General features: G+C 36.6%; 2 protein-coding genes across 2 annotated transcripts in view; both read right to left on the bottom strand.

Annotated features, from left to right (window-relative positions):
- The window catches only part of LOC106668392, a 561,179-nt gene that overhangs the window by 254,655 nt on the left and 280,599 nt on the right, over positions 1-25,925 (bottom strand). The gene's annotated exons all lie outside the window — the stretch shown is intronic.
- Positions 1,962-2,838, bottom strand: LOC106668474. Its single transcript, XM_014397277.2, has 2 exons — positions 2,400-2,838; positions 1,962-2,181 (listed from the first exon to the last, which is right to left on the bottom strand). The coding sequence occupies exons 1-2, from the start codon at positions 2,800-2,802 to the stop codon at positions 1,994-1,996; spliced, it is 591 nt and encodes a 196-aa protein (XP_014252763.1). The 5' UTR covers positions 2,803-2,838; the 3' UTR covers positions 1,962-1,993.

The raw sequence follows: 25,925 nt of genomic DNA, 5'->3' as shown, positions 1-25,925 counted from the left end.
ATTCGATGTTCTTATCACATGAGATTAAATATCAAGTGTGTGTGTGTATATATATATAAAATATTATAGCCACACATACACGCACTATGTATATATATATATATATATATTTGTGTGTGAGTGTTGTGTGTGTGTGGCCCAAATCGATTCAAACACACTTCCAGATCTAATAGGAAATTGAACGCTGAGTAAAAAAGGTCCTATGAACCTATGTCCGCAAACCCTTCAATTCCGAGCTACAGGCAAAAAAACATGATAAACCACGTTTTTTTACCTTATTCGTGAAATTGTTAGTAAACCGTTAGCCTGACCATAAAACAGCTCGAAACAACATCTGTAGAGGATTAATTTCAGCGTCGAATGAAATTAAAACCAGCCTGATCGGCTGAAAATTTCATTTTTGGCGATTTTTCGAAGTTAGGAGGGGAAGGGGCCTCCTAACTTCGAAAAATCGCCAAAAATGAGGCGATGGGTTAGCCGTTCAGATTTTCCATATATTATTTCGATCAGTAGGGGGTACCCGTCAGAAAACAGTTCAAGTTGTGAATTTTCGATAAAAATTTCAGAAATGGTGAATTTTGTGTACCCCTTCCCATCCTAACTTCGTAAAATCGCCAAAAATGAAATTTACAGCCGATCAGGCTGGTTTTAATTTCATTCGACGCAGAAATTAATCCTCTACAGATGTTGTTTCGAGCTATTTTACGGTCAGGCTAACGGTTTACTAACAATTTCACGAATAAGGTAAAAAAACGTGGTTTTTCATGGGTTTTTCATGGTTTTTTGTCTGTAGCTCGGAATTGAAGGGTTTGCGGACAGAGGTTCATAGGACATTTTTTACTCAGCGTTCAATTTCCTATAATATCTGGAAGTGTGGCTGAATCGATTGGGCCACCCTGTATACAGGATGTCCTTTGTAGATGGCCCAGCTGAATCTCTCTTGAACCAATGACGCTACAAAAAAAAGTGTTTAACATATTTTAGTCTAGCTTCAAATTTTACCTTTTTCGTAGAAAAAGTATACAGGGTACCTGAGGCCCAGTTCAAATTCAAAATTTTAAACACTACCCTATACACCCTGACACATCATAGGATTTTTTAGGCTGAAACCAATGGTTCAATCGGATTTTAAATTGATCAAAAGATGACAAAGGGGCGTCAAGAAGTTTTTCAATTAGAGATATACACCGGACTAATTTTAACCTGTATCGTTCTCATTTTGTCCAGAGATTTCGGGACTCTGATTATGACAGGCGTTTAACGTTTCTTGCACAAAGGTCGATTTGGGAGGATGAAGAAAACGTACTTCCATACATCCTATGAACTGATGAATCCAAGTTTAATGAACTAAACCGCTGGAATTTTCGAACGTAGGCTGAGGAATATATGAGAATTTTGTACTCTTGTCATCATCAGGTGGTTCACAGAATCAACATTTGGTGTGGACTTCTCGGAAATAAATCAATTGGGCCTTATTTCTACGAAAATAATTCAAATGGAGCTCAGTTCCTCAATTTCTTGAGGGAGGTTTTACGAACACCATTAGATGATGTTCCTCTGCAACAACGACAAAGAATGATTCTGTAGCTTGTTGGATGCTCCGCGCACAATTCTTTGCAGGTGAGACGTTATTTGAATCGTCACATCCGGGTAGGTGGTCCTCATGGCCCGATCCGTTGGCATTTTCGATCACCCGATTAACTCCATGTGACTATTTTCTGTGGGTTCATTTAAAAAACAGTGTCTACGCCTATTATAACCCAGCAACCTTAGTTGAAGAACTGCGGCAAAGGATAGAAAATGCTTGTCAATCCATCTCCCCTGGACTATCGCTCTGAGCACCGGCGAAGAATGGTTAAAAAGTGCAAACCTTTGCTTCTTTTCGCAAGGCAAGCAGTTTAAACATGAAATGTGATTAGTAAATAACAAATCAAATGACTTTTTTTATTTTTGTCCCGCAAAACAAATCAGAATTGAGTTTACTGACTATTTTCTAGAAGAGGGCAAAGTTTCTTGGCAGAGTACGTATTGTTAAGTGGATTTTTTTTCTTTTTTTCATCCAAAAAGACAAGCTGTATGCAGTTACCTCAGTATTAAGACGTTTTCTTGGGTTATTTCTGTCCCCTAAAAATGCGAGCGCCTCGTAAGCAAACCATGTACTTTTGTATGTTTCATCAACACCTGTAAAAAAGGATGAATATTTTGAATAAATAATAAATAAATTTTTTATTTATTATTACATTCGAAACTAAAGAAAACCAGGAAGCAACTAACATCATATGGATACTTCTATGGAGAAATAACCTATACGATAAGTATGTATGAATGTATATGGAATAATAATAAAACAAGTTTACGAAATAATAATAATACAATAAAATAATTATAATAAAACATACCTGTTCCGGTACCTTGACTCTTCTTTACTTTCCCTCTTTCCCTTCGATGTGAAGCCAGCAAACTAATAATTTTGTTCTTGCATTCTTCTACTTCTCTTCCCAATGAAAGGGCAATTTCACTCCATGCATCGTTTTTCAGATTTTTTTTGAAATAATCCGGGTTTTTAGGATTCCAAATTTCTGGTTTTCCTTGGTATAAACCAATAAGTTCAAGCGACTGTTCGTCACTCCACATCATGAACGTCCACACTGCACAACTGTCACGAACGCCGTCCAAACGAGAACTGCGAGCGCCTTTGTGTTCGCACAAAAAACCGACACCCCGATGGATCCGGTCGAACGGTTGGGCGAGCGTTACATGTAATGCTCGTAGTAGCGTCCACACAAAGAATTCGCCTTGCATTACGCGTTAGGTTACGTGTTACATTACACTCGTCTGGACCCGGCTTCATTTTTTGACCAATTTAAAATCCGATTACACCATTGTTTTCAGTGTAAAAAAATCGTTTAAAATGATGTCAGGAAGCGTAGGGTCATATTTGAAATTTTTGAAGTTGGGGGGGGGGGAGGCTGTATAATTTTTCTACAAAAAAAAGGTAAAAATGGAAACATTAACACACACACACACACAATATATATATTATGACCGGCTTTCATCCAATATATTGACAATTGGGCTATGGAAACACGATCAAATCCCAAGAGTGTCGACATTGCCCTGTATGACGGTCGTGTGGCCATCTAAGCCTCTAACTTTTGCAATGGTACAAAGTTTGAATGTATTATGTTAGATAAGCCGTAAATTAAAATCAGGGGATGGAAGATAGTTTAGATTAAAAGCCTATTAACAGCCACGGGCCAGGTTTTAAACCTACTTATGTTCAGATGAGAGTATGATCGGTAACGAAGAGGAAATGTTAGGTTTTTTGAATTTTGGATTCTAGGGATTTAATTTCGTTGTTGATGGAACGCGGCTGATGTCCGTTGGTCCGTATTAAGGCGATGTGAAGTAAGCTGTAGCTACAGTTCTTCACTGATGATGGCGTAAATTCGAAACTGTCACGAGTGGGACAAAAATTAGCGAGAATAGAAGGACGCACTAACGGTCTCTGTTGACCAGCCACCACTGTCAACTTGGTACTTTTGTTTGACATTCTCTTCAGCATTTGTATTAATTGTGTAGCAATCCGTTTGAGCATTTTGTTCAATTGCAGTTCAAAGTATCACATGCTTATGCTGAAGTATGGTAAAAATAGATAGGAGATGGTCGTTTACACGTTTACTTTATATGTTGGGACTTTTTTTTATTGATCTTGAGTCTCCAGTACTGGAGATAAGTTCGAGATTTTGAAGATGGGTTTTAAGGGTGCGTTTCATCAATATATGTTCCATCGATAATATCAAGTGTGAAATTCGCGTAAAATGGATTCGTTTTTAAGAGAAATGTCTTTTTTTGGTGGGTTTCCGCATCGAATCCCCGAAAGGAGCCTGTCAATTATTTCTTGTCGGCCGAAGAAAGGGAACGTCGTTCCGGGGCTGAGGGTATGTGAAATGTCGCCTTGACAGCCGCTTCCCTCCGCCTTTTGACGGCTGCAGCCGTTGCAATCTTTCTAATGAGCATTTGCATGAGTCACATCTACAAACCGGAACCGAACACGGGCACAGTTGGGACGACGACAACGAAATAGAATTCAATCTCGTGCAGCCGGATACGCCAGACCTTTTTGTCAGACCAGCGTGTTTATTACTTTTAAGCAATACTGCACTGAGCACAACCAGTAACCTATAATTAATAATTCAACACAAATTAAACTAGAGTTTGATCAATATTTTGCATTTGTGCATGATATTCTTAACTTGTTATGGAAAGAGAATGACAAGTCGACTAAGCTTTATGTCGCTACCGGATCTATAATGATCAGACCCTGCTGAACATATGTTGCTCTGTCATCATAATTGAACCGGTATTTGTCTTCCACCCAAGCCATTTAAGCCATAATTTATTAAGCCCAACACATGCACAGTGAAAAAAAATTGAAATACGTATATTTATTTATTTACGGGTTCTCAATTAAGAATGTATATATAATGTATATTATAAAAGTATTAAGGTTATAACGGAACATAAATTTTAAAATATTTATAATAATAAAGAACAAAAACGATTTGCAATGTGTATTAAACCTATATAATTATCAATTATTAATTATAATACAATTCAATATTAATTATATTCATTTTATTTCCTGGTTCAATTGACCAAATAACTTTTTTCAATTAATTAATGTTTATGTAGGGTCTTGGTTAAAATGAAAAACTTAATGTCACGCACTTGATTCGAACTCACGACCTTTGGCAAAATACGCCGCTGCTCCACCACGAGTGCTGTCATCTCAATCTTGAAAAATGCCAAGAAGGAGGGAAAATTCGAAAGGTAGGTTGAAATGGGAAGTGGGTGTCCGAGTGGATCGAAGTCACAATAGCTCAAGTGGTAGAGCAGCGGCGTATCTAGCCGAAGGTCGTGGGTTCGAATCCCGCTCGTGACACTAACTTTGTCATTTCAGCCCATAGCTTACATAAAGTTTAATTAATTAATTATATTAATGATACAATATTTAATTTTCTAATAAAAAAATTTGCTTAAACAGACATTAAATGTTTCTATTTTCGAACGAGTTTCACAAATTTGTTGTTCTTGGTATAAAACTAAATTTGGCATGATAAGTAGTATGTTATTTGACTTCTGGAATGATAAGATCATGAACGTTAATTCGGTTAAGCAGCAATGAACAATAAGTTAAGGAATGTAATATTTATAAAATAATATATAATCAAAGAATTTGCTATGTACAGAACAGTCAGTTTCAGAACCGACATTAACGATGAGTACGGTGTATGCTCAGATTGTTTTGTAATGTATCAGACGTAAAAATCTTTTTTAAATCACTTCTATGCCACTGATGTGGGTGGATTGAAAGGGAGCCCAAAACAGTGAACAGTAATGTAATATTTGTCCAATAAATCCTGAATTTTTAATTGCTTTAGCAATAGTTTTATTAATCAGTGTGTGAAAGTTCAATAATAATGCCAAAAATTTTAACAATTTCACGTCTAATTAGGTACGGGTCTGATATAGCGTAGGTAAATTTGATAGGAGATTTTGTTTTATGGAAAGTCATAACTGAACATTTGTCAGAATTCTTTTCCATTAATAAAGGTTTTGGTTGAGATAAAAAAGTCAGTGTTACAACCGGGATTCGAACCCACGACCTTCGGCTAGATACGCCGCTGCTCTACCACTTGAGCTATCGTGTCTTCGATCCACTCGGACACTAACTTCCCATCTCAACCCCACCTTTTTTGCATTTTTCCTCCTTTTTGCCATTTTTCATTTGATTTCATTGATTCATTTTATTTGGTCAAGCGGACCACGAAATCTAATCAAAAATAAAATTTGTCAGAATTTAAAAGAATATTATTAGTTGGACACCAATTATTAAGTTTTACTAAGGCATGTTGAAGTTGTAAGCAGTCAGAAACAGAATTAATTGTTAGAAATATTTTTAAATCATCTGCAAAAAAAAGGTCATAACGTATGGAAGACAATCAGAGATACCGTTTATGTAGATTTTAAAAAGAAAAGGCAATAAGTGCGACCCTTGAGAAATTTCGTAAGTTGCTCGAAAACTTATAACGTTTTAATGACGTCCTTATTTATGTTTAAGGAATTTAATATATTTTCAAAAACTTTGTCTACAGCAGGTTACAAATTGGTCTATAATTACAATTATTACTGTTATTACCACTTTTAAAAACCGGAACTATGTAAATATTTTTAAATACGTAAGGAAAAATGTCTGTAGATATGGATTTATTAAAAAGTGAAACTAAAATGGGAGAAATTGCAAGTTTGTAATATTTTTATATTTTATTATGTATCCCATCTCGTCCAGCACCTTTACTTACTATTAGAGATGAGAGTATCTTTAATACTTCAAGGGGTAACAGTTATTCTAGATAGAGTTATGCTAGGTAAGAGGATTTATATCCATAAACTTAAGGAGTTGATAATGTTAAAGAATTAAAGAAGAACGCTGGAAAAATGATTTGCAAAGAGATTGGAAATTGAAAGCATATCAGAGGCTTCTAAGTTATTGAAAAACATTTTATCAGGAGAAAATTGAACTTTTTAACACGTTTAAAAAGTTCTAAAATTTATTTATTCTACTTGCATTTCTAAACCATCTTCCAATATTATTGATATAGACAGAATGCACTTGTTTTCTTAAGCATTTACACCTCATTTTTAGATTCGAAAACTGCTTATAGTCTCTTAAAAATAGTGTAAATTTATACTGCCTATGACCTGCACTTTTCGCAATACCAACATTTTAAAGTCATGAGTGAACCAGAGGGGAAAGGTAGAATCGTAAATTATTTTAGTTGGCTGTTTATATCAATTTGTGATTGTATAAAAACGAGAAAATACAAAAAGCATCATCAATTTTTAATTTACTAAAATGTTCCAAATCGATTGCACATACAGTGGAATTTATTGCACTAAAATCTCACTTATTTAAAAATAAGGAATATGTATGTCTTTTATTACTAGTAGGTTGATCCTTATGTACGTGAAATAGTAATTCTAAAGGTGAATGGTATAATTCTGTTTTTACTAAATTATCACAAGCTTTGTTGTCTAGTAAGCCACATTGGAAAATATCAAATATAAAACCTCACCAAGCTTATTACTAATAAATTAATAATGTTACATTGTTTCGTGTTAACATAACAATATGTATCTTTTTTTCAGTTGGCTTTAGACGATGTATTGACAAATTGTTCAGAAGATAAATCTTCGGCCCGGTTTACGAATAATATTACGCATATACGACAGTGACGTATGCTGACTGTGGGCTACCTTACTCCAGCAACTGCACATAGTGTGTATGAGAATTTATTGTGATGGGAGGTTTTTGCCGGAAATCCTTCAAATGAAAAATAAAAGGTTTAAATTTATACTCTTATGCTAATTTGTTAAGACTTATAAAGAAATTTTTAAAGTAAAATAGAACATCAATAAATGATAATTTGTGATATTTTACTGTGGGCTTTGATGTGTTATACACTTGAAATTTGTTGGTACCGATGACGAATCAAACCAACAATGAAAGTCATACTAAACATCAGAATAATGATTTGTTTGTTCGATCGAGCAGGAAATAATTTTATTGGTACAATGGCTAAATTTACCAAAGTAGTGGATATGTACGTCTTCCAAATGTTGGCATCTACTCAAGTAATGGTACAGATTCTCTTTAGCATTTATAATACCAAGCGAAAATATCTCATTATCAGGCTCTTAATTAACTTAGATATGAAGTTCACTAATTTCGTGGTCCGCTTGACCAATTAATACTTTACAATTAATTAAGGTAATTGGTTGAGATGAAAAAAAATGGCAAAATGTGGGAAAACTCATAAGGTGGGGTTGGGATGGGGAGTTGATGTCCGAGTGGATCGAGGTCACGATAGCTCAGGTGGTAGAGCAGCGGCGTGTCTAGCCGAAGGTCGTGGGTTCGAATCCCTCTCGTCCCATTACCTTTTTTTTCATCTCAACCAATTACCTTAATTAATTGTTAGATATGAAGTTTAAACTTAATAGCTAGTTTTTTACAAGCCAGGGAAATTATATAAATTTCATATCCGCGAGAACAGATGCTAATATATACGCCGCTGCTCTACCACTTGAGCTATCGTGACTTCGATCCACTCGGACACTAACTTCCCATCTCAACCCACCTTTTGAATTTTCCCTCCTTTTTGCCATTTTTCAAATGTCGTGTAATCTATTTGATTCTCGGCGACAAATGCAATGGCCACGGAGAGCTTTAGTGAAGTTATACTTCATTTAACTTATTAAATTCACTAGCTTTCGTGGTGACCAATTAATATCTTTCAATTAATTAAGGTTTTTAGTTGAGATAAAATTCATTCGTCGCCGAGAATCAAATAGATTACACGACATTTGAAAAATGGCAAAAAGAAGGGAAAATTCGAGAGGTGAGGTTGAGATTGGAAGTTCTCTACGTTCAAGTAGTGTCCGAGTGGATCGAAGTCACGTTAGCTCAAGTGGTAGAGTAGCGGCGTATCTCGCCGAAGATCGTGGGTTCGAATCCCACTCGTGACACTGACATTTTTATCTCAACTACAAACCTTAATTAATTGAAAGACTTGGTTATTATGTAATCCACTGGTTCAATATTTTACACAGCTAACGTGGCTTTTATTTTAACAATTCAGTGAGTTTTCGATGAAGAAATAATTTGGAATTATTTGTAAAAATTAGTTTTAGCTTTTTCGCTATTTAACGACACGTAAATTTCATTCAGGACAGGCGAAGAAGATTTTATTTGTTTACCTTCGACAAAAATAATCGGCATGCAAATTAGTAGATACTGTATATACATGATACAACTTGACAACCCTTTAGATTGTAACTTTGCTTCAACAAATTATGTGTAGAAAAAAATTGTAAACATTGACTTTAAACTAAGTGGAAACAAGAGCCATAATTTACCCAAGGGCCGGCCCATCTCTTATCCCTTCAGAAGCCGCATTATAGGGAAAGAGGGGAGCAAAAAGGGACGAACAAGAAAGCAATAGAGCTCCGGTTTTAGCCAGAGTTGTAGCCAAATATTGCGCTGGATAGTTGTGGCCGTCTTCTAAGTCAGATATAAGCTCGAGATTACAATGCATCCACGGAATTTTCCCCCCGAAAAGCGCCTTTTTGTTGGACTAAACCTTATATTAATCGCTAGATTATCCTTTACCCTTCCAAGAACATCTCCTTTCAAATAACATTACATTTATCTGGTATAAAACACTTTCAGTATGCGATGAATAACAACGTTACTTTAGTGACTTGTAAGGATTTTAAGTTGGACAACTAAAATTAATTTTATTAATTTTTAATTTAATTTAATAATACAATACAACAGGGACTTATTAAGACAGAAATTTTTTAACTCGAATTTGCTAACATTGGTCAAACTGTTATCATCGTTTTTCGTTCTTTTTCTGTATTACGTATAAAAGGGTTGAAATTTTCAATAACGTCTGATTGGCCAGGAAAAAATGTCAAACGTGCAAAAGGGTTGTAACGTGATGACTGTGCTTCTCTTTGGGGAAAGTTTCGGACGTGTCAGACGCCCCCGCACTCAAAGTGTGTCGACAGGCGGACAAACTCAATCAGCCAATAAATATTTTGCAGATAAAAAATGAACCAAAGAAGGTGCACGTCAATAAGAAACAGCTGACCGAAGCGGATTCCCGTGCATAGAAACACTTCAGTGTCTTTTCGTAACAAACCTCTTTTTGGACTTAAAATTTCACTTTTTCCTTCTATCTACCGGTCCTATTAACATGCAAAACTTTATCGGTGCTCAAATCAAGATATTTTATCATAATTGATTCAATAAATTATTATTAAAATTTGAAAACAATAGCCCTTGATGTCAATCGATTTAACAGCCTATCTTTGTCTTTAGTCCTTAAATGTTTTTAAACAAAATTAATTAATAAATATAATTTGATAGATTGATTGATAATGAGAATACTAGCAATTATATATTTTGTTTGTTCAAAATCATATTAGCATGATACATACACATAACACTTCTACTGTCCTAACATCTATTAAAATTCGTGTAAAAATGTCTGGCATACTGAATGAAACTTTAATACAGCAGCTTAGAAGGACTATTGCAGAGACTACTACTAAAGATAGTAGTTTAAAGAAGCGTTAAAGATTGTATCATTATAGTAGAACTGCTGGCTGTACACTGCAAATTTGGGGACATATGGCATATGACAAACCTATGTAGCTATTGCAAGGAAGAAGCCTTTGGTGAATGAGATTCCTAGTTCTAGGAAGCAAAAGTCTAAACTTGAAAGATAGACACGTTTAAAAGCCTTAAGCATAGGGAAAAAGTCCTAGACTTACCATAGACCAATTTGGTGAGGAGGTACAGTGCGGTAAACTATTTTCTTAGGTTTATGTTTATTCTCAGTTTTCGGTTTATAAATGAACTTAAAATTTGCATTAGGAGCGATGGGCGTCAGCTATTTTATCAAATTTGCTTGATTGGGATTTCAGCGTGATGAGGCATAGTAACAAACGATAGAGCTACTAATCTTTGTACGTTTAATCTTAGACATATGGCATATGACAAACTTTTGCAGCTATTGCAAGGAAGAAGCATTTGCTGAAGAGATTTCTAATTCTAGGAAGTAAAAGTCAAAACCTGAAAGATAGACACCGTTTAAAACCTTAAGACTAGTGAAAAAGTTCTAGACCAATTCGGTGAGGAGGTACAGTGCGGTAAACTATTTTCTTAGGTTTAAGTTTATTCTCAGTTTTTGGTTTATCCAATCTAAATGAAATTAAAATTTGCGTTGGGAGGGATGGGCGTTAGCTATTTTATCAAATATGCTTAATTGGGATTTTAACATGATCAGGTGTAGAAACAAACGATCGAGCTATTAATCATACGACGTTTAATCTTAGACATATGGCATATGACAAACTTTCGCAGCTATTGCAAGAAAAAAGCATTTGCTGAAGGGATTTCTAATTCTAGGAAGCAAAAGTCAAAACCTGAAAGATACCGTTTAAAAGCCTTAAGCCAAGGGAAAAAGTTCTAGACGTACAATAGACCAATTTAGTAAGGAGGTACAGTACGGTAAATTATTTTGTAAGATTTAAGTTTATTCTCAGTTTTGGTTTCAAAATGCAATCTAAATGAACTTGAAATTTGCATTAGGAGAGATGGGCGTCAGCTATTTTATCAAACATGTTTGATTGGGGTTTCAGCTTGAGGAAGCGTAGAAACAAACGATACCTAATTAATCATAGGACTTGTTAATCTTAGGCATATGACATGACAAACCTTTGCAGCTATTGCCAGGAAGAAGCCATTGCAGACTGACATTCTTACTCCTAGGAAGGAAAAGCATAGCCCAAAAGATACACACTGTTAAAATACCACAAGCTTTATGAAAAACCTCTGTATACACATCAGACCAATTTTGATGGTAATAACCTAAACTAGGGGAGTTGGATATAGTTATTCACTTGTAACATTTACACTACACATCGATTTAATTTCAAAATGAATCAATAAATGAAACATCTATATAAATAAAAGGTACAGTTCAGAGAGCATAAGTGAGCTTGACTTTTCTCTTAAAGCGAATTAAAAGTATTAAATTCTTACAAGGGGGAGGCCATCCATAAGATCACCGATTTAATAAAAACAAATTTTATGATATTAGGTCGAAAATGTTAGAGATGTCCGCGCGATCTTGCCAATGAGCCCTAGGAGCCGACACGTTTTTAGGCGTCTATCGAAATTAATCTATCTTTTCTATTCCAACGTACCACATGTCTTTCGAAAAATAGTTTTAATAAGCTGTCAGTTTTGGAACTTCTCTTTGTCTCTTTTATATCCATAGTGCCCAATTTGTAATTTTTTGCTATTTAACGTTGCTTCTTTCTATACAACCAGCTCAATTTTGAAAACACAATGAAAAACACAACAATCCCGCTCGTGACACTGACTTTTTTTATCTCAACTTAAAATCTTAATTAATTGAATGTTATTAATTGGTCAAGCGGACCACGAAACATAGTGAATTTAATGATTTAAAATGAAGTATACTTCAATAAAGCTCTCCTTGGCCATTTCATTTGTCGCCGAGAATCATACAGATTTCACGACATTTGAAAAATGGCAAAAAGGAGGGAAAATTCAAAAAGGTGGGATTGAGATGGGAAGTTAGTGTCCGAGCGAATTGGAGTCGGTGGTAGAGTAGCGGCGTATCAAGCCGAAGGTCGTGGGTTCGAATCCCGCTCGTGACACTGACTTTTTTATCTCAACTTAAAACCGTAATTAATTGTAATATATTAATTGGTAAAGCGGACCACGAAATTAGTGAATTTAAAGACAATTGTTTAAAATCAGAGGCTAAAAATAGTGAATGTCATTTTAAAGTTATTATTTTTAATCCCAAGCTTTGTTTTTAGACTTCATTTGTTCACTTTTCTTATTTTGTCTTAATACATTTCGTTTGTTTTGTCGGTTGACATTCAGGCCCAGGTTTCCAGCAATCTGGTCTACCTTTCAAGCCCGCCATTCATGACTTCGATTGCCGTGTAAAATCCGTTCTTACTACGTTAACCTGGCAAGGGGCAGAGCTGGGAGAGAGAGAACGAGAGAGAGAGAGAAAGTGAGAGAACAGCCCGGTGATTACCAAGTTAGTGTTTCGCTTGTTTCCAAGTTGAGACGTAAAACTGCAGTTCGCGTGGCCGTTAAACGGCGTGAAAAGTGGCTGACATCAAAATTAGCCCCGCACTATTTCACGTTACTGCAAACCGTAGTGTTAAATTCTTTTAAGCAAGCACATATATTTTCAAATTAAAAACACGGTATAACTTTAAATTTAAATGTTTTCGTATGTCCAATATAAAGGGAATTAGAAATGTTTGTTGCTCGGGCGATCGAAGTGGGTGTATTTGTCCGAAGTCTGTGGGTTTGAATCCCGGCTATGATACCGAAAAATCGTGCATAAATGACTGAATTCTTATTTTATATTTTTACTTTTTAACAATCCTAGTTGAAAAACGATAACGTTATAGGTAAGCCCAGATTCAAGTCCTATTGATGTTAATCGCAACAATTTGTACAATCTTATTGTCATTTTTCTGATACCGCTAGAAATGTCGTCAATGTGTGAAAGAGTAAAAATACTCAAGGGAAAAATGAAACAAAGGGAAAAAAGTGCAAGAGAAACCAGGCCTCGTATAAAGATTTCTGAGGGCTAGGAACGGTTAAGACATAATTTCGCTAGTCACGTGACCAGAGATAAGAGGTGATAAGACACAGTCACGTGATGCCTTTATTAAATTCCGCGAGCCGTTCCTGCCCTCCCGCCCCTTCTTCACGACCCCTTGCTCTCGAAGGCAGGCAATGCGGAAGCCGCCCTGATTGACGTTCCTACAGACAGATCGACCAGGCCATGTCATTCTATCATGGGGTCTTTATAATAAAGCCGATGAACCGGAAACGTCACTTCCCTAATGGGTTCAGTGTGTTTTGTCCATGGTAACTCATGTTCGACATATGCCGTTTAAATTCTTCGACTATTGTTTAATGAAGCCTTGTAAATTAGCATTCACACCCTACATAGATTAAGTGTTATAGTCGTTTTTATATCGTTTATTATGCCGATTAGAAATAGTTCCTTAACTATTTACATTTTGTGCGCGCTGGTCGGTCGCGATAAAATAAAATAAAAATAAATAAATAAATTCTTCTTCTTTTATTTCATCAATATTTTATTTTATCATCGTTGTTCGGGGGCCTTCTTTGATGTGGCCCAGGCCTTCGATGGTATGGCACCCGGACTTGCTGTTCTCGCTCAAGGACATCCTTCCCTCAACCTATTACCTTATCCTTCGAAGCTATCTCACTGACCGGTACTTCCGAGTCATTCAAGGGTCGGCGTCTTCCCCAAACCACCTTCTTATTGTTGGTGTAACGTAGGGCAGTGTTCTGGCGCCCGTACTGTACGAAGTGTACATAGCAGACCTCCTATCCTCAATCTACCCTAACCTTTGCAGATGATACAGCAATTCTTTCGAGCAATTCTGATCCAGTCATTTCCACTCGAAACCTTCAAGAACCCCTCACACTACTGGAATCATGGTGTAAAAAAAGATTAAATTCACTAGTAAAAAGGAGGGGAACTTCAAAATGTGTGGTTGAGATGGGAGGTTGGTGTCCGAGTGGATCGAGGTCACGATAGCTCAAGTCGTAGAGCAGCGGTGTATCAAACCGAAGATCGTGGGTTCGAATCCCGCTCGTGCCATTGACTTTTTTATCTCAACCGAAAACCTTAATTAATAATAAAAATATTAAAATTCAACCCAGAAAAATCCATTCACATAACCTTCACCCTCCGCAAAAAGATCCCTCCTCGAGTCTACTTCAATCAAATACCCCTCCCAACTGCGGACAAGGTGCGGTACCTAGGACTATACATTGACAAACGTCTGACGTGGAATCCTCACACACGACTGAAACGACAAGAAGTTATGAAACGTTACAGAGCACTTTCACTACTCCTTGACAGACGTTCTAACCTACCTCTCTTAAACAAAACACTACTTTACATCGCCCTAGTGAAGCCGATATGGACTTATGGACTGGAAGTGTGGGGTTCAGCCAAACATTCCAATATCCTACGCATCCAAAGAGCCTAATCCATATTCCTCAGAAAAATCCTTAATGCTCCTTTTTGTGTCCAACGAAACTACCTATATAGACCTAAATATTCCTTTTGTCCAAGATGTAATCCACTCTCGTTACCGACAATTTTACACAAACCTCCCAACCACTATAAATCCTCAAAGTCAAATCTTCTCATCCCGACGAATTCGTTCCAACCTTACTCGCCGACTAAAAAGACGATGGCCACGGGATCTTCTACCCAGTGACAACAATTGAATAAAGAATACTTACACAAACAATATTAAAAAATGATGAGTCGATATGACCTTTCATCCCGGATTTTTTTAATATGATGACGCATTAGGTCAATTTGTTGTCAGTCAGTCCTTGATTGTTTTCCTCCACGGTAGAGGAAAAACTTATTACCCCAAGGCGACAATACAGTCACCATTGTGTTTCATACAAATTTTGTTTTGGTAAGATACTGAGCAGATTATCGACATCTGACCTTTGAGGATCATCAATTGGCATACATGACCAATTTTTCGTCGTTAATGGTCTTTAATTTTTTTTGACCCGAAAAAGCACAGATCTTTCGACGCTCAGATTCTAAGCTCGGGTAAGACCGTTAGGCTTTACTTTTCTGAACATAGTTGTGCATTTAACTTGTAAAATGTAAACAGAGTTAACACCCCACTCCTTTCCTCCAAAAAAAAAAAAAAACAAAAAAAAAAACACCCCACTCCTTGCCCAGTCTTTGTAGAACAATAAATGCTGGTTCGAGACAATTTTGATTTTTTAATTGACCCATAATAATACAACATGAACAACAACAAACATGAAAGTCCTGTTATCCTACGAGTTTGTTTTTACTTCATAAAGTAATAGAAATTATGTATACTTGTCATGTTTAAAATGAAAATATAATTTTGAAATAAAATAAACATGAATAAATTTTAATTAATTATTCTTTTTCCCTAAGGTCTTAGTTGAGTTGAAAAAGTTAGTGTCACCCAAGATCTTACATAAAAAGAAAAATTAATTGAAATAATTAATATAGTCAATTATGACCTCTAAACATTTTTGGATGAATAAATAAATTTTGGAGATTCCAGTATTTCTATTAATGGCAATTAATATAAAATTGCACAAAGGAGGGAAAATTGAAAAGGTGCGGTTGAGATGGGAGGTTGATGTCCGAGTGGATCCAGGTCACGATAGCTCAAGTGGTAGAGCAGCGGCGATTCAAGCCGAAGATCGTGGGTTCGAATCCCGCTCATGCCATTGATTTATTAATCTCAACTAAAAACTTAATTAATTGTAATATATTAATTGGTCAAGAGGACCACGAAATTAGTGAATTTCTATTAATTTAGTATAAGATTGTAGTTGGTTGTTGGAAAATTAAAATATGTCATCGTCTACCAGGGACGATGAAAAAGTACGGAATGCAGTGTGGAGTCACGGGGTAGGAACAGATTTGACTTTTCTCCGGGGGTGGCGAGGGGCTAATAAACGTAATTTCCACCCCCACCGTCCGATGTTGGAAATCGTCCGCTCCATTTCCTTCCCCCGACATCTTCCAAAAGTTGGTTTAATTCCAGATATTGTCATGTGAAAAGGGGATTTAGCAGTCGTGTTAATGGAGGAGTTGAATCATGTTTACAGGATATTAGCTTGCTAAAGGACACGGGGAACCGATTATGATGAGTAGGAAGGTCTTAACCGATTTATGGTTATGGTTGTCCATTACAAGTCAATAACGTCGCTCAAACAAAATAACGGCAGGTCTTCCGTCTCGATTTGCACTGTATAAGTAATTAATTGGTTAATTAATTTTCACATTTATAACTTTTTTGCATTTTAGGGTTGCGCAATTTTGTTGGATTGTATCTAAACCAATAAGGGGAAAACAAGAACAATGCATCGCGAGTTTCGGCCCAAAGGCAAACCTTGTTTTTTAAGCCTAAACGGGTTGCGGTACCTACAATAAAAATAAAGTAATTATAGATTTTCGTGGCAAATCGAATTTGACAGTTGGTCGGACCCCAAAATTTTGAGCAGATTGGCTCTTTCTACGATCGATAACGTGTCAATCAAACCGCGAAAACCTTCGGAATACCAAACTCGACTTTTCTCGTGCTCGTTCAATTTTCCAGTCGAATGAGAACGCTGTTAATTTCTGTTGTCCATGATAAAAAAAATTGACAACCCTGGTACAACGAAGTACACAATTTAATTACACATTGATAATCTCTTTCGGCGAATGTAACGTTTCGATAGCCAGAAACCAATCAGAACAAATTGAAGTGCCAACCGACCGACTTCGGTAGTCGTAATTTGTCTCATAATTTACAACGTTTTACAAAGTCACTCATTAATCGCAAAAAACCAGTTTCATATTTTCGTAGAAGAATAGGATTCTCGCTATTACTGTATTGTTTATGTTCTTTCAATTAATTAATCTTTATGTAAGGGCTTGGTTGAGGTAAAAAAGTCAGTGTCACGAGCGGGATTCGAACCCAAAATACGCCACTGCTCTACCATTTAAACCATTTAAGTTATCTTAACTTCGATCCACTCGGACGGTGGTTTCAGAAAAACATTTTCTTTATCGTGCCAACGTTTCGATCTTTATTGAGATCATCTTCAGGGCCTGGGATTAACAAACATTGTTTACATTTAACAAATACATGTAGGATGTGGAAAAAAGTGAATTTATACAAAACAAAATATATTTTTTATTACAATTAATTAAGGTTTTAGTTGAGATAAAAAAGTCAATGACACGAGCGGGATTCGAACCCACGATCTTCGGCTAGATACCCGCTGCTCTACCACTTGAGCTATCGTGACCTCGATCCACTCGGACACTTCCCATCTCAACCCACCTTTTGAATTTTCCCTCCTTTTTCCCATTTTTCAAATGTCGTGTAATCTATTCGATTCTCGGCGACAAATGAAATGGCCTCGGAGAGCTTTAGTGAAGATATACTTCGGTTTACTTATTAAATCCAAATACAAATGAAAAATTCGAGGTGAAAAGGGACCGACAATGGTAAAAAAAGGGTAATGGTTTTTCGTTCAGGCTTAGCTATTTTTTCAGGATTATTATAGACGGGACTAGCAGAGAAAAGAAGAATAAATTGTTACTGATTTGGACTAGAAATTGTTTGATGTGTGGAGTGTAATGATTGTTTTATATCCATTATATTTAGTGGTCTATTGACCAAATTAATTTTTTCAATTAATTAATCTTTTTAGGTAAGGTTTTGATTGAAATGAAAATTGAAAAATGACAATAAGGAGAGTAAATTCGAAAGGTTGTACGTTGAGATGGGGTCCGGGTGGATCGAAGTCATGATTGCTCAAGTGAAGGAGCAGTGGCGTATTTAGCCGAAGGTCGTGGGTTCGAATCCCGCTTGTGACACTAGCTTTTTTATTTCAATAAATACCTTACATAAAGATTAATTAATTGAAAGAAGTTCTTTGGTCAATCGGACCACGAAATATAATGGATTGTTTATATTCATCAATTTGTTGGTCATAAGTCATATATTTTTTTTTTGAGGATTGATTCGATATTTCGCCATCAGCCCTCTCACTTACTCATTCACACAAACAAACAGATTTGTATATAAGCTGTTTATTTATTTGTCGTTTGAGTATAGTTTGAAGATTTTCGTCAGGCTACTGTCTACATAAACCATTTTTCACTTTTCGGTAGCTCTTTATTGCGAACGTATAGAAGTGGGCAAGGATGTTTGTTTAGAGTAACGTACTTTGGGTTTCTTCCATTTTCTCCGTTTTGCACTAGTCTTTCATGAGCTCAAGATGCTCCTGGACATTGCAGGTGGTTTCTGTCGGATTGGAGTTAGAATATAAAATTGCAGTATCGTCCGAGTAGGCTGGAACGAAGGTGTTGGGATTTATCGAGAGGTCACCAGATAAATTGAACCAAGAACGCTCCCTTGCGAGAGGCCAATATTGCATGATATGAGATGGATTTATCTTCTATCAGCAGATCAGAAGTTTTTTCTCTTGGGTTAAAACAGTTATTCGTAATTAAAATTAATGGATTTACAACACTGGTAGCAGCTACGTTTTAGTGCAGGGAATCGTAGAGGGATGAGGGAGCTCGTTTTGGGTGGACCCTCTAATTGAATAGCCGTCACTGCGCTGCACTTGAATGAATAATGCAGCCGAGGAGGAAAACGGATGCCGGGCGTTCGTAGGGGACCCCTCGGAATGTAGTCCTCCCCGATGACCGCAGAAGTGAAAAACCACCGTCAAGGGTCATTTATCGGATTTCGCTTTCTGCCGGAGGTGAAAATTTGGATGGGTTTTCTACCCGGGCGATGCGATACAGCCCGCTGATTCGGCGACGGCGAAGAATAGAGATAATCACAAGGATTAATTGAATTCATTGTCAACATCGATTTAACCGGGGACAATCGAATTGATTTACAATCAACCAACGACTGGGGGAGCAGATTGTTGCTTCCGTGGTTGAGAACGTTTACCAACTTGCTTTACATTATAAACATACATAATTAATATTTTATGCTTTAATTTTCCCGTTTGAAAAGCAGTGTAAACAATTTTATGTGGGGTTTGAAGTGTGCCGGTTTTAATCAATTCCATCCGCTCATCTACATCTTTTCAACTTATTAATTAAAAAGAAAATTTATTTTATATGAAACACACTCACACACTGAGAAAGATAAGTATTCTCCCTCGAATTAATCCAATTATCAATCAATCAACACTACAAAATGTATGTTTAGTTCGAAGGTTGTCGTCGTTCGGGAAATGTACATTAGTACAAGTTTGAGAATAGTTGAAATTGGACAACACCGACACGACGTCCATCCGCAATTTTCCCAGTCCTCGTCATCCCAAAGGATTACACGGGAGGAGGATAAAGGATTTAAAAAAATAGCTCCCTTTTTGGCGTCATGGTTATTCCGGGCCCGATTATGAATATGCAACTGTCGGCAAATCCCGGTGGACGACTTTCCTACTTCTCCCCCTACGAGAGAAAACCACTCTTGGGACTCCACTTTGAATATAAGATTTTTCACATTTTGACCGCTTTTTTCCCTTTAAAATTAATATTTGCAAGAGGGGGTTGTTCCACATTTGCAGGCTAGCTGACAATTTTATTTATTTCAAGAATGTAAGAAATACACGTCAGCAATGCAAGTAAGTTATTATAATAATAATAAAAATAATATAATTTAGAATTGTGAGCGATTAATGTTCAGCTGTGCCACTTCCATGGGCCAAAGGCCGCGCAGGTGCCCCTTATGCAGAGAAAGGTTGCTCGATGTGTCCCACATAATAGAGGCGTGTCATACCTTGGTTCTATACAGAGAGCGTGTAGGCATGCCGCCGGATCTAAGAAGAGTTCTCGAACATGGTAGCGAGTTTCAGGATCCCCTGTTCCGCTTTTTAGGGGAATTGGGAATTTTTTATTGTATATCGCCTTCAAAATAGTCGAAGTGTCCCACATAATAAAAGCGAGACGTGCATTGGCTCCATACAGAGAGCGTGTAGGTATGCCGCCAGACTTAAGAATGGTTCTCAGGGTCCTCAGCGAGTTTCAGGGTCCCCTGTTCCGCTTTTAAGGGGAATTGGGAATTTCTTATTGTAACTAGCCGTCGTGTGTTTTGTATGGGTAAGTGTATTTACTAGAGTGAATGGGGGAGGGGATGATGGTTGAATAGCATCCCCATCGCCCCTCGAGCTATGTACGTGACTTGTGTCGATGGCGGAATATTTATAAAAGTACCCCATCGACCCCAATTACATTATTTTCTTATTGTATTCAGATCGATGGCGGAATATTCAGTACTCCATCCATCAAATAGAATGAATGAAATGTACATAGGTGTGAGGTGTGAATGTATTTATTTGTGTGAATGAGTATTGAATATGTGTTGCAATATTCCGCATGCGCTCGGGGCTGAAATGACCAAGCTGTCGGATGCCCCTATTTGTATATATANACAAACACTTTGAGCCCTGAAGATGATCTCAATAAAGATCGAAACGTTGGCACGATAAAGAAAATGTTTTTCTAAAACCTACGTCACACCAGACCGCATCTCCAAATAATCATCAAGTAACGGTCACTAAACACCACACAGTTATACATATGTACTTTTTTAAAATAAAAGTAAATAATTGTAGTATATTTTTCTTTAATGTAAAATACTATATTCTTTATGTAAAATGAGTACAAAAAGGCATCATTTTGGCTAGGGTTTAATCATTCACAGAATTGCATGATCGTCTGAAATCTATTTGCTCTCATGATTGGGTGTGAGTCACCACACTGAGAAAACATCAGATTGTTAACCTAACATACCACTGAACATATGAGACATCCCAGAAGAAGGAATTTCAATACACTTACAAGGCTATAATTGGGTGACAGTTTTAAAATTTATAAACAAAAACGGCCGTATTGATTAATTAGCAACAAACTAGGAACATCCCGACACGTGAATACGCCAAAGCTATCATGGATGGTCGTTGGTCTGTTCAAGTTTATAATCCACGAGTTTTGCACTGACATTTAAAATTCTAAAATATCTAAAAATAATGATTCATTTGCAAGTTCCCAAATTAAATAAATATCCTTTGCCTGTTTACATCACTATTGTGGGAGATTTATTCACCTACTTGCTAGTTTGTTGCTGCTCGTACCTTCAACGACCAATTGAGAAAAGAAAAAACAGGTTCAATAACCAGTCCATTATGGATAAGCAATCAGCAACAATTGGCGAAGCTGAAAAAATTTGAAGCTCGTGGCGCTTTTGCTTATATTGGCACTAATAATAAAATTTATGCCAAATTCTCTCGGCAACAATATACGCAAATGTATTAAGCTATTTAAACTAATTTTAAAAATTAAGAAAATATTTTTTAAATTAATTATTTTATTTGTACCTTACACCTGTTAGTTACATATTACAAAATGTGGTTACAAAATGTTTTTCTCACGTGCACACTATTACACTAATTCACTAGTAGAAATGATAAATGGTGGAGTGAGTATGGTGTTCAATCCTTTTTTAAAAAGATAGTTCCTTCTCACAGTAAGTTGTTTTGCAATGATCCGGATTTCGAGCCTTTTGCTCATCATCAGGTTGAAGGACTTCTACATCCACGTCTCTCGACATGAATTGCCAAAGTGATATTTTTATAATAATGTAATAATATTAAGTATTTACTAGTATAATATTTATTTGTGTTACAATTTCCGCGTTTCGCAAGTTCAAATTGAGCGCCATTAAAAAAATCAGCTGCTAATTGGAACGTCGCGTTGGCGGAGGTATCAGCGGGTTCACTTTCATGTCGAGAGACGTGGTTGTAGAAGTCTTTCAACCTGATGATGAGCTAAAAGGCTCGAAATCCGGATCGTTGCAAAACAACTTACTGTGAGTAGGAACTATCTTTTTAAAAAAGGACTAATTTTCTAGTTTCGTGGTCCGCTTGACTAAATAATATCTTACAATTAATTAAGGTTTTTAGTTGAGTTAAAAAAGTCAGTGTCTCGAGCGGGATTCGAGCCCACGATCTTTGGCTAGATACGCGGCTGCTCAACCACTTGAGCTATCGTGACCTCGATCCACTCGGACACCAACTTCCCATCTCAACCCCACCTTTTGAATTTTCTCTCCTTTGGTAGAGCAGCGGCGAATCTAGCCAAAGATCGTTGGTTCGAATCCCGCTCGTGCCATTGACCTTTTTATCTCAACTTAAAACATTAACCCTAATATTGCACCCGGAGGAAAATTGGCATGAGAAACCACAAACTATATCCAGTTCATTTTTTATGAAATGTTATTCCTAAATGGTCAATTTCACCTAATATTGTTAGGCTTGTATCGTTGAAATCTATTTCTATAGGTTCGGATTTTCTCTTTTTGCGGATGTGAGGAACTTTCCATTTTTCCTTACTAAAATTAATTTCGTACATTCGCCCAGCTGGAGGTAGCTGTTTATGCTTTATTTACCGAAAGTTGCTGTTGTATGCGGTCATTGGCATACACAATCAGCAAGTAGTCATCTGGAAATGCAATTCCTTTGCAATTTTGAGGTAGTTGAATGCCTTAACAATATTTTTTGTTATTATTATTTATTATTTAATACTTATTTGTTATTAAAAATATTCTTTGTTCTCTAGAGCTTCTAGAGAGTTGACGACTCTGAAACCTTGTTGGATCCCAATGATGACGGAATCCGAATTGGTGAGAAGGAATAATTTTATGAGTATCTAATTAAATCAACATTTTTAATTGCGTACTTGCTTAAGTCTGCTCGAATAATGCCGAATAATTTGTAATTCTCTCTGTAATTAAACTCCTCTTATTGTCTACTTAATTTCATTTTCTTAATCAGTTTTGCATTTTATGGATTAATAACTGATCAGCTACTAAAAAGTAGTAAATCTTAGTCAAGAGGAAATATTATTACACTCAGAAACACACACAAATATGAATCTTTTGTTCACAGCTTTGGCATTCCATTCGATATTTCAAAATCGGTAGTCATAATTCAGAACTGAAAGATTTATAAGACCAATTACCTCCCTGGAGGGCGTTTGAGGGTCGCAACCTCTCACCTACCCCTTACTCCTTCTCAACTTCTTGGAAAAAAATCGAAGTCATAATTTTAATACTGCCTTTTCATTATCGACAAATGGAATTCTTGTTTGATCATATTTTACCCTTTCTCGTCGTTAAAATCAGTCAGTCGGATCTTATCCCAGTTTTACTTCCCACAATCCGTTGGTTTTTAACTTAATACTGGTTTCATTTCCAAATTCCCTTGTTGAATAAAATTTCAATCGAATTGTTTATCGTTTTTTTAGTAACAAGGATTTTAAATATTTGTTAATTGTCACTAAATACAGCTTTTATTATTTACCGACGTCCCACAAGGGAGCATTCTTGGTGGTTACCACACTTTATATCATTTATACTGCTGACTTGTCACTGCATCCCAATACCATCTTCATTATCCACTCGGATGTTAACTCTATTTTGTCCTCCAGCTCGAATCTCCAAGCTACCGCCTTGAACATATCGGCGACCAGTGCAAAACGTGGAGGACAAGATTAAGAAATACGTGTGTATGGTGATTAGTGACCGTTAATCGATAATTATTAAGAAATCGTGAGATGCGGTCTGGTGTGATGTAGGTTTCAGAAAAACATTTTCTTTATCGTGCCAACGTTTTGATCTTTATTGAGATCATCTTCAGGGCCTGGGATTTACATTGTTTACATTTAACAAATACATTTAGGATGTGGAAAAGTGAATTTATACAATGCAAAATATATTTTTTATATTCAGTCAAAGTATTTCTACTCACTCAAAGTGTTTGTCTTCTGTGTAATTGTGCCATTTTTGCGTTTCGTGTTGAGAGTGCCAACGTATATAAACATAAAACAGCAAAATCTCACTGGCACTCTCAACACGACACGCAAGAATGGCACAACTACACAGAAGACAAACACTTTGAGTTTGTAGAAATACTTTGATTGAATATAAAAAATATATTTTGCATTGCATAAATTCACTTTCCACATCCTAAATGTATTTGTTAAATGTAAACAATGTTTGTAAATCCCAGGCCCTGAAGATGATCTCAATAAAGATCGAAACGTTGGCACGATAAAGAAAATGTTTTTCTGAAACCTACATCACACCAGACCGCATCTCACGATTTCCGAATAATTAATTTAGAAATACGTACTGAATGAAAGTTCACATTGAAAAAGCAGTATTGCCCTCTACTGTACATAAACAACAAAGAGATCCCGACTTCCATTCAAGTCAAAAACGTAAATAATAACGACGTCAGTAACCTCATTATCCACGACGACCTTTCCTTTTGTCGACGAACTGATCATTTCCAGATTCCAAAATTTTCACACCAGCCTTGCCATCTTTCCTATTTGTCTATTCTTCTTATTTCTGCTCGACCCGTTTCTACAACTACCCATCCGACCCGCGACGTCGCCTTAATCGACGATTGCCTCCGATACCATTAATCTCGAGCCTCGAAACCTCCTTAGTGCCATCATTGGCTTTTTCCTCATGCCATTGTCCTCCAGGTGAAGTACTGGAATTAGTGTTAGTGCTCTGACCGTTTTAAAACACGCTTTGTGAACACATTTTTAATATGTAGACATGTCTAGTTTACACATAAATTTTTAAAAACGTTTCTGAACCATTTTAAATGTTTAAAAGTATTTTCCGTCCGTCACCAGTTATACAATTTTTATTTTTGCGTTTCCGAAGACCGAGAAATGAAAAACTGTTTAAAATTAATTGTTACATTGTAAATAAAATTTGCGTTAATAAATTATCAACCATTAGGCACGAGCTTGATCTGGACAAAACTGAATTAGGGTTTTACTCGAATATTTTCTAAAGAAAACAGGCTGTTTGTTCTAGTTCCTCCTTATCTTGGTTTTATTAATGGTGACAGAAGTTAAAGTTGAAACCATTCTTCCAACTAAAATTTGATGGGACCATTAATCGAATATAAGTTATAGAGATAATTACTTTTATATTCATACTGTTTACGTGGGTTAATTGTGCCAACGTTGCACGACGCGGGCAGCAGTTCAATTATGCTGATTTAAACCCGGTTCCTTTGCTTCATCCTAACGACCCACGACTTCTGAGAACAATTAAAAGTTGGTTGATGTCCTCAGGAGTGATTTCCGATCCATTACACGCTACATTACCTCGGCCCCTCGCGTCCTGAACCTTTTCACTCACCCGGCTCCGAAACGATTCGGCATCGATAAAACTCCGATTTTCTTATTCCGCCGGTTTTCCCGGGAGCGATGCCCCAATTTTTCCGCCCACCCACAATTCTTTTCCTCCCTTTATTACCTCTGTAAGAATCCCTTGTTAAAAGGGGAAATGTGCCCCTTGTTGTTCCGTGAACATCTCCTCCTCTACGATAAAGGACAGGTCATCAATCTCGGATCGGTTTGGGGATGAGAGGCATCATCCGCCTCAAATAGGACATATGCGTCGTCCCGACCGTTTTCATTGCTCAGTCAAACCTCTTCTATAAGACCTACTCAATTTCTTGTTTTTTAGATTGAGTTTTATACCCGATCTTCATCGCCCTTAGGCAACTCCTGAACTTTTTCCTACTCTAATGCTCTCCCTTTCTCACTTCCTGGGAGATTAAATAT

The sequence above is a fragment of the Cimex lectularius genome, unplaced genomic scaffold (assembly GCF_000648675.2).
Source record: "Cimex lectularius strain Harlan isolate CLEC.00 unplaced genomic scaffold, Clec_2.1 scaffold36, whole genome shotgun sequence".
NCBI classification, from domain to species: Eukaryota; Metazoa; Arthropoda; class Insecta; order Hemiptera; family Cimicidae; genus Cimex; species Cimex lectularius.
Note: the sequence above shows the minus strand (reverse complement) of the source record. Positions and strands in the feature narration are given on the sequence as shown.

What these genes read in the sequence shown, in the direction of transcription:
- LOC106668474 (XM_014397277.2), bottom strand. Translation starts at nt 2,802, where the DNA reads ATGCAAGGCGAATTCTTTGTGTGGACGCTACTACGAGCATTACATGTA. An exon ending in GAGTCAAGGTACCGGAACAG is followed by an intron (nt 2,182 to 2,399) that starts GTATGTTTTATT and finishes CCTTTTTTACAG; the next exon opens with GTGTTGATGAAACATACAAA.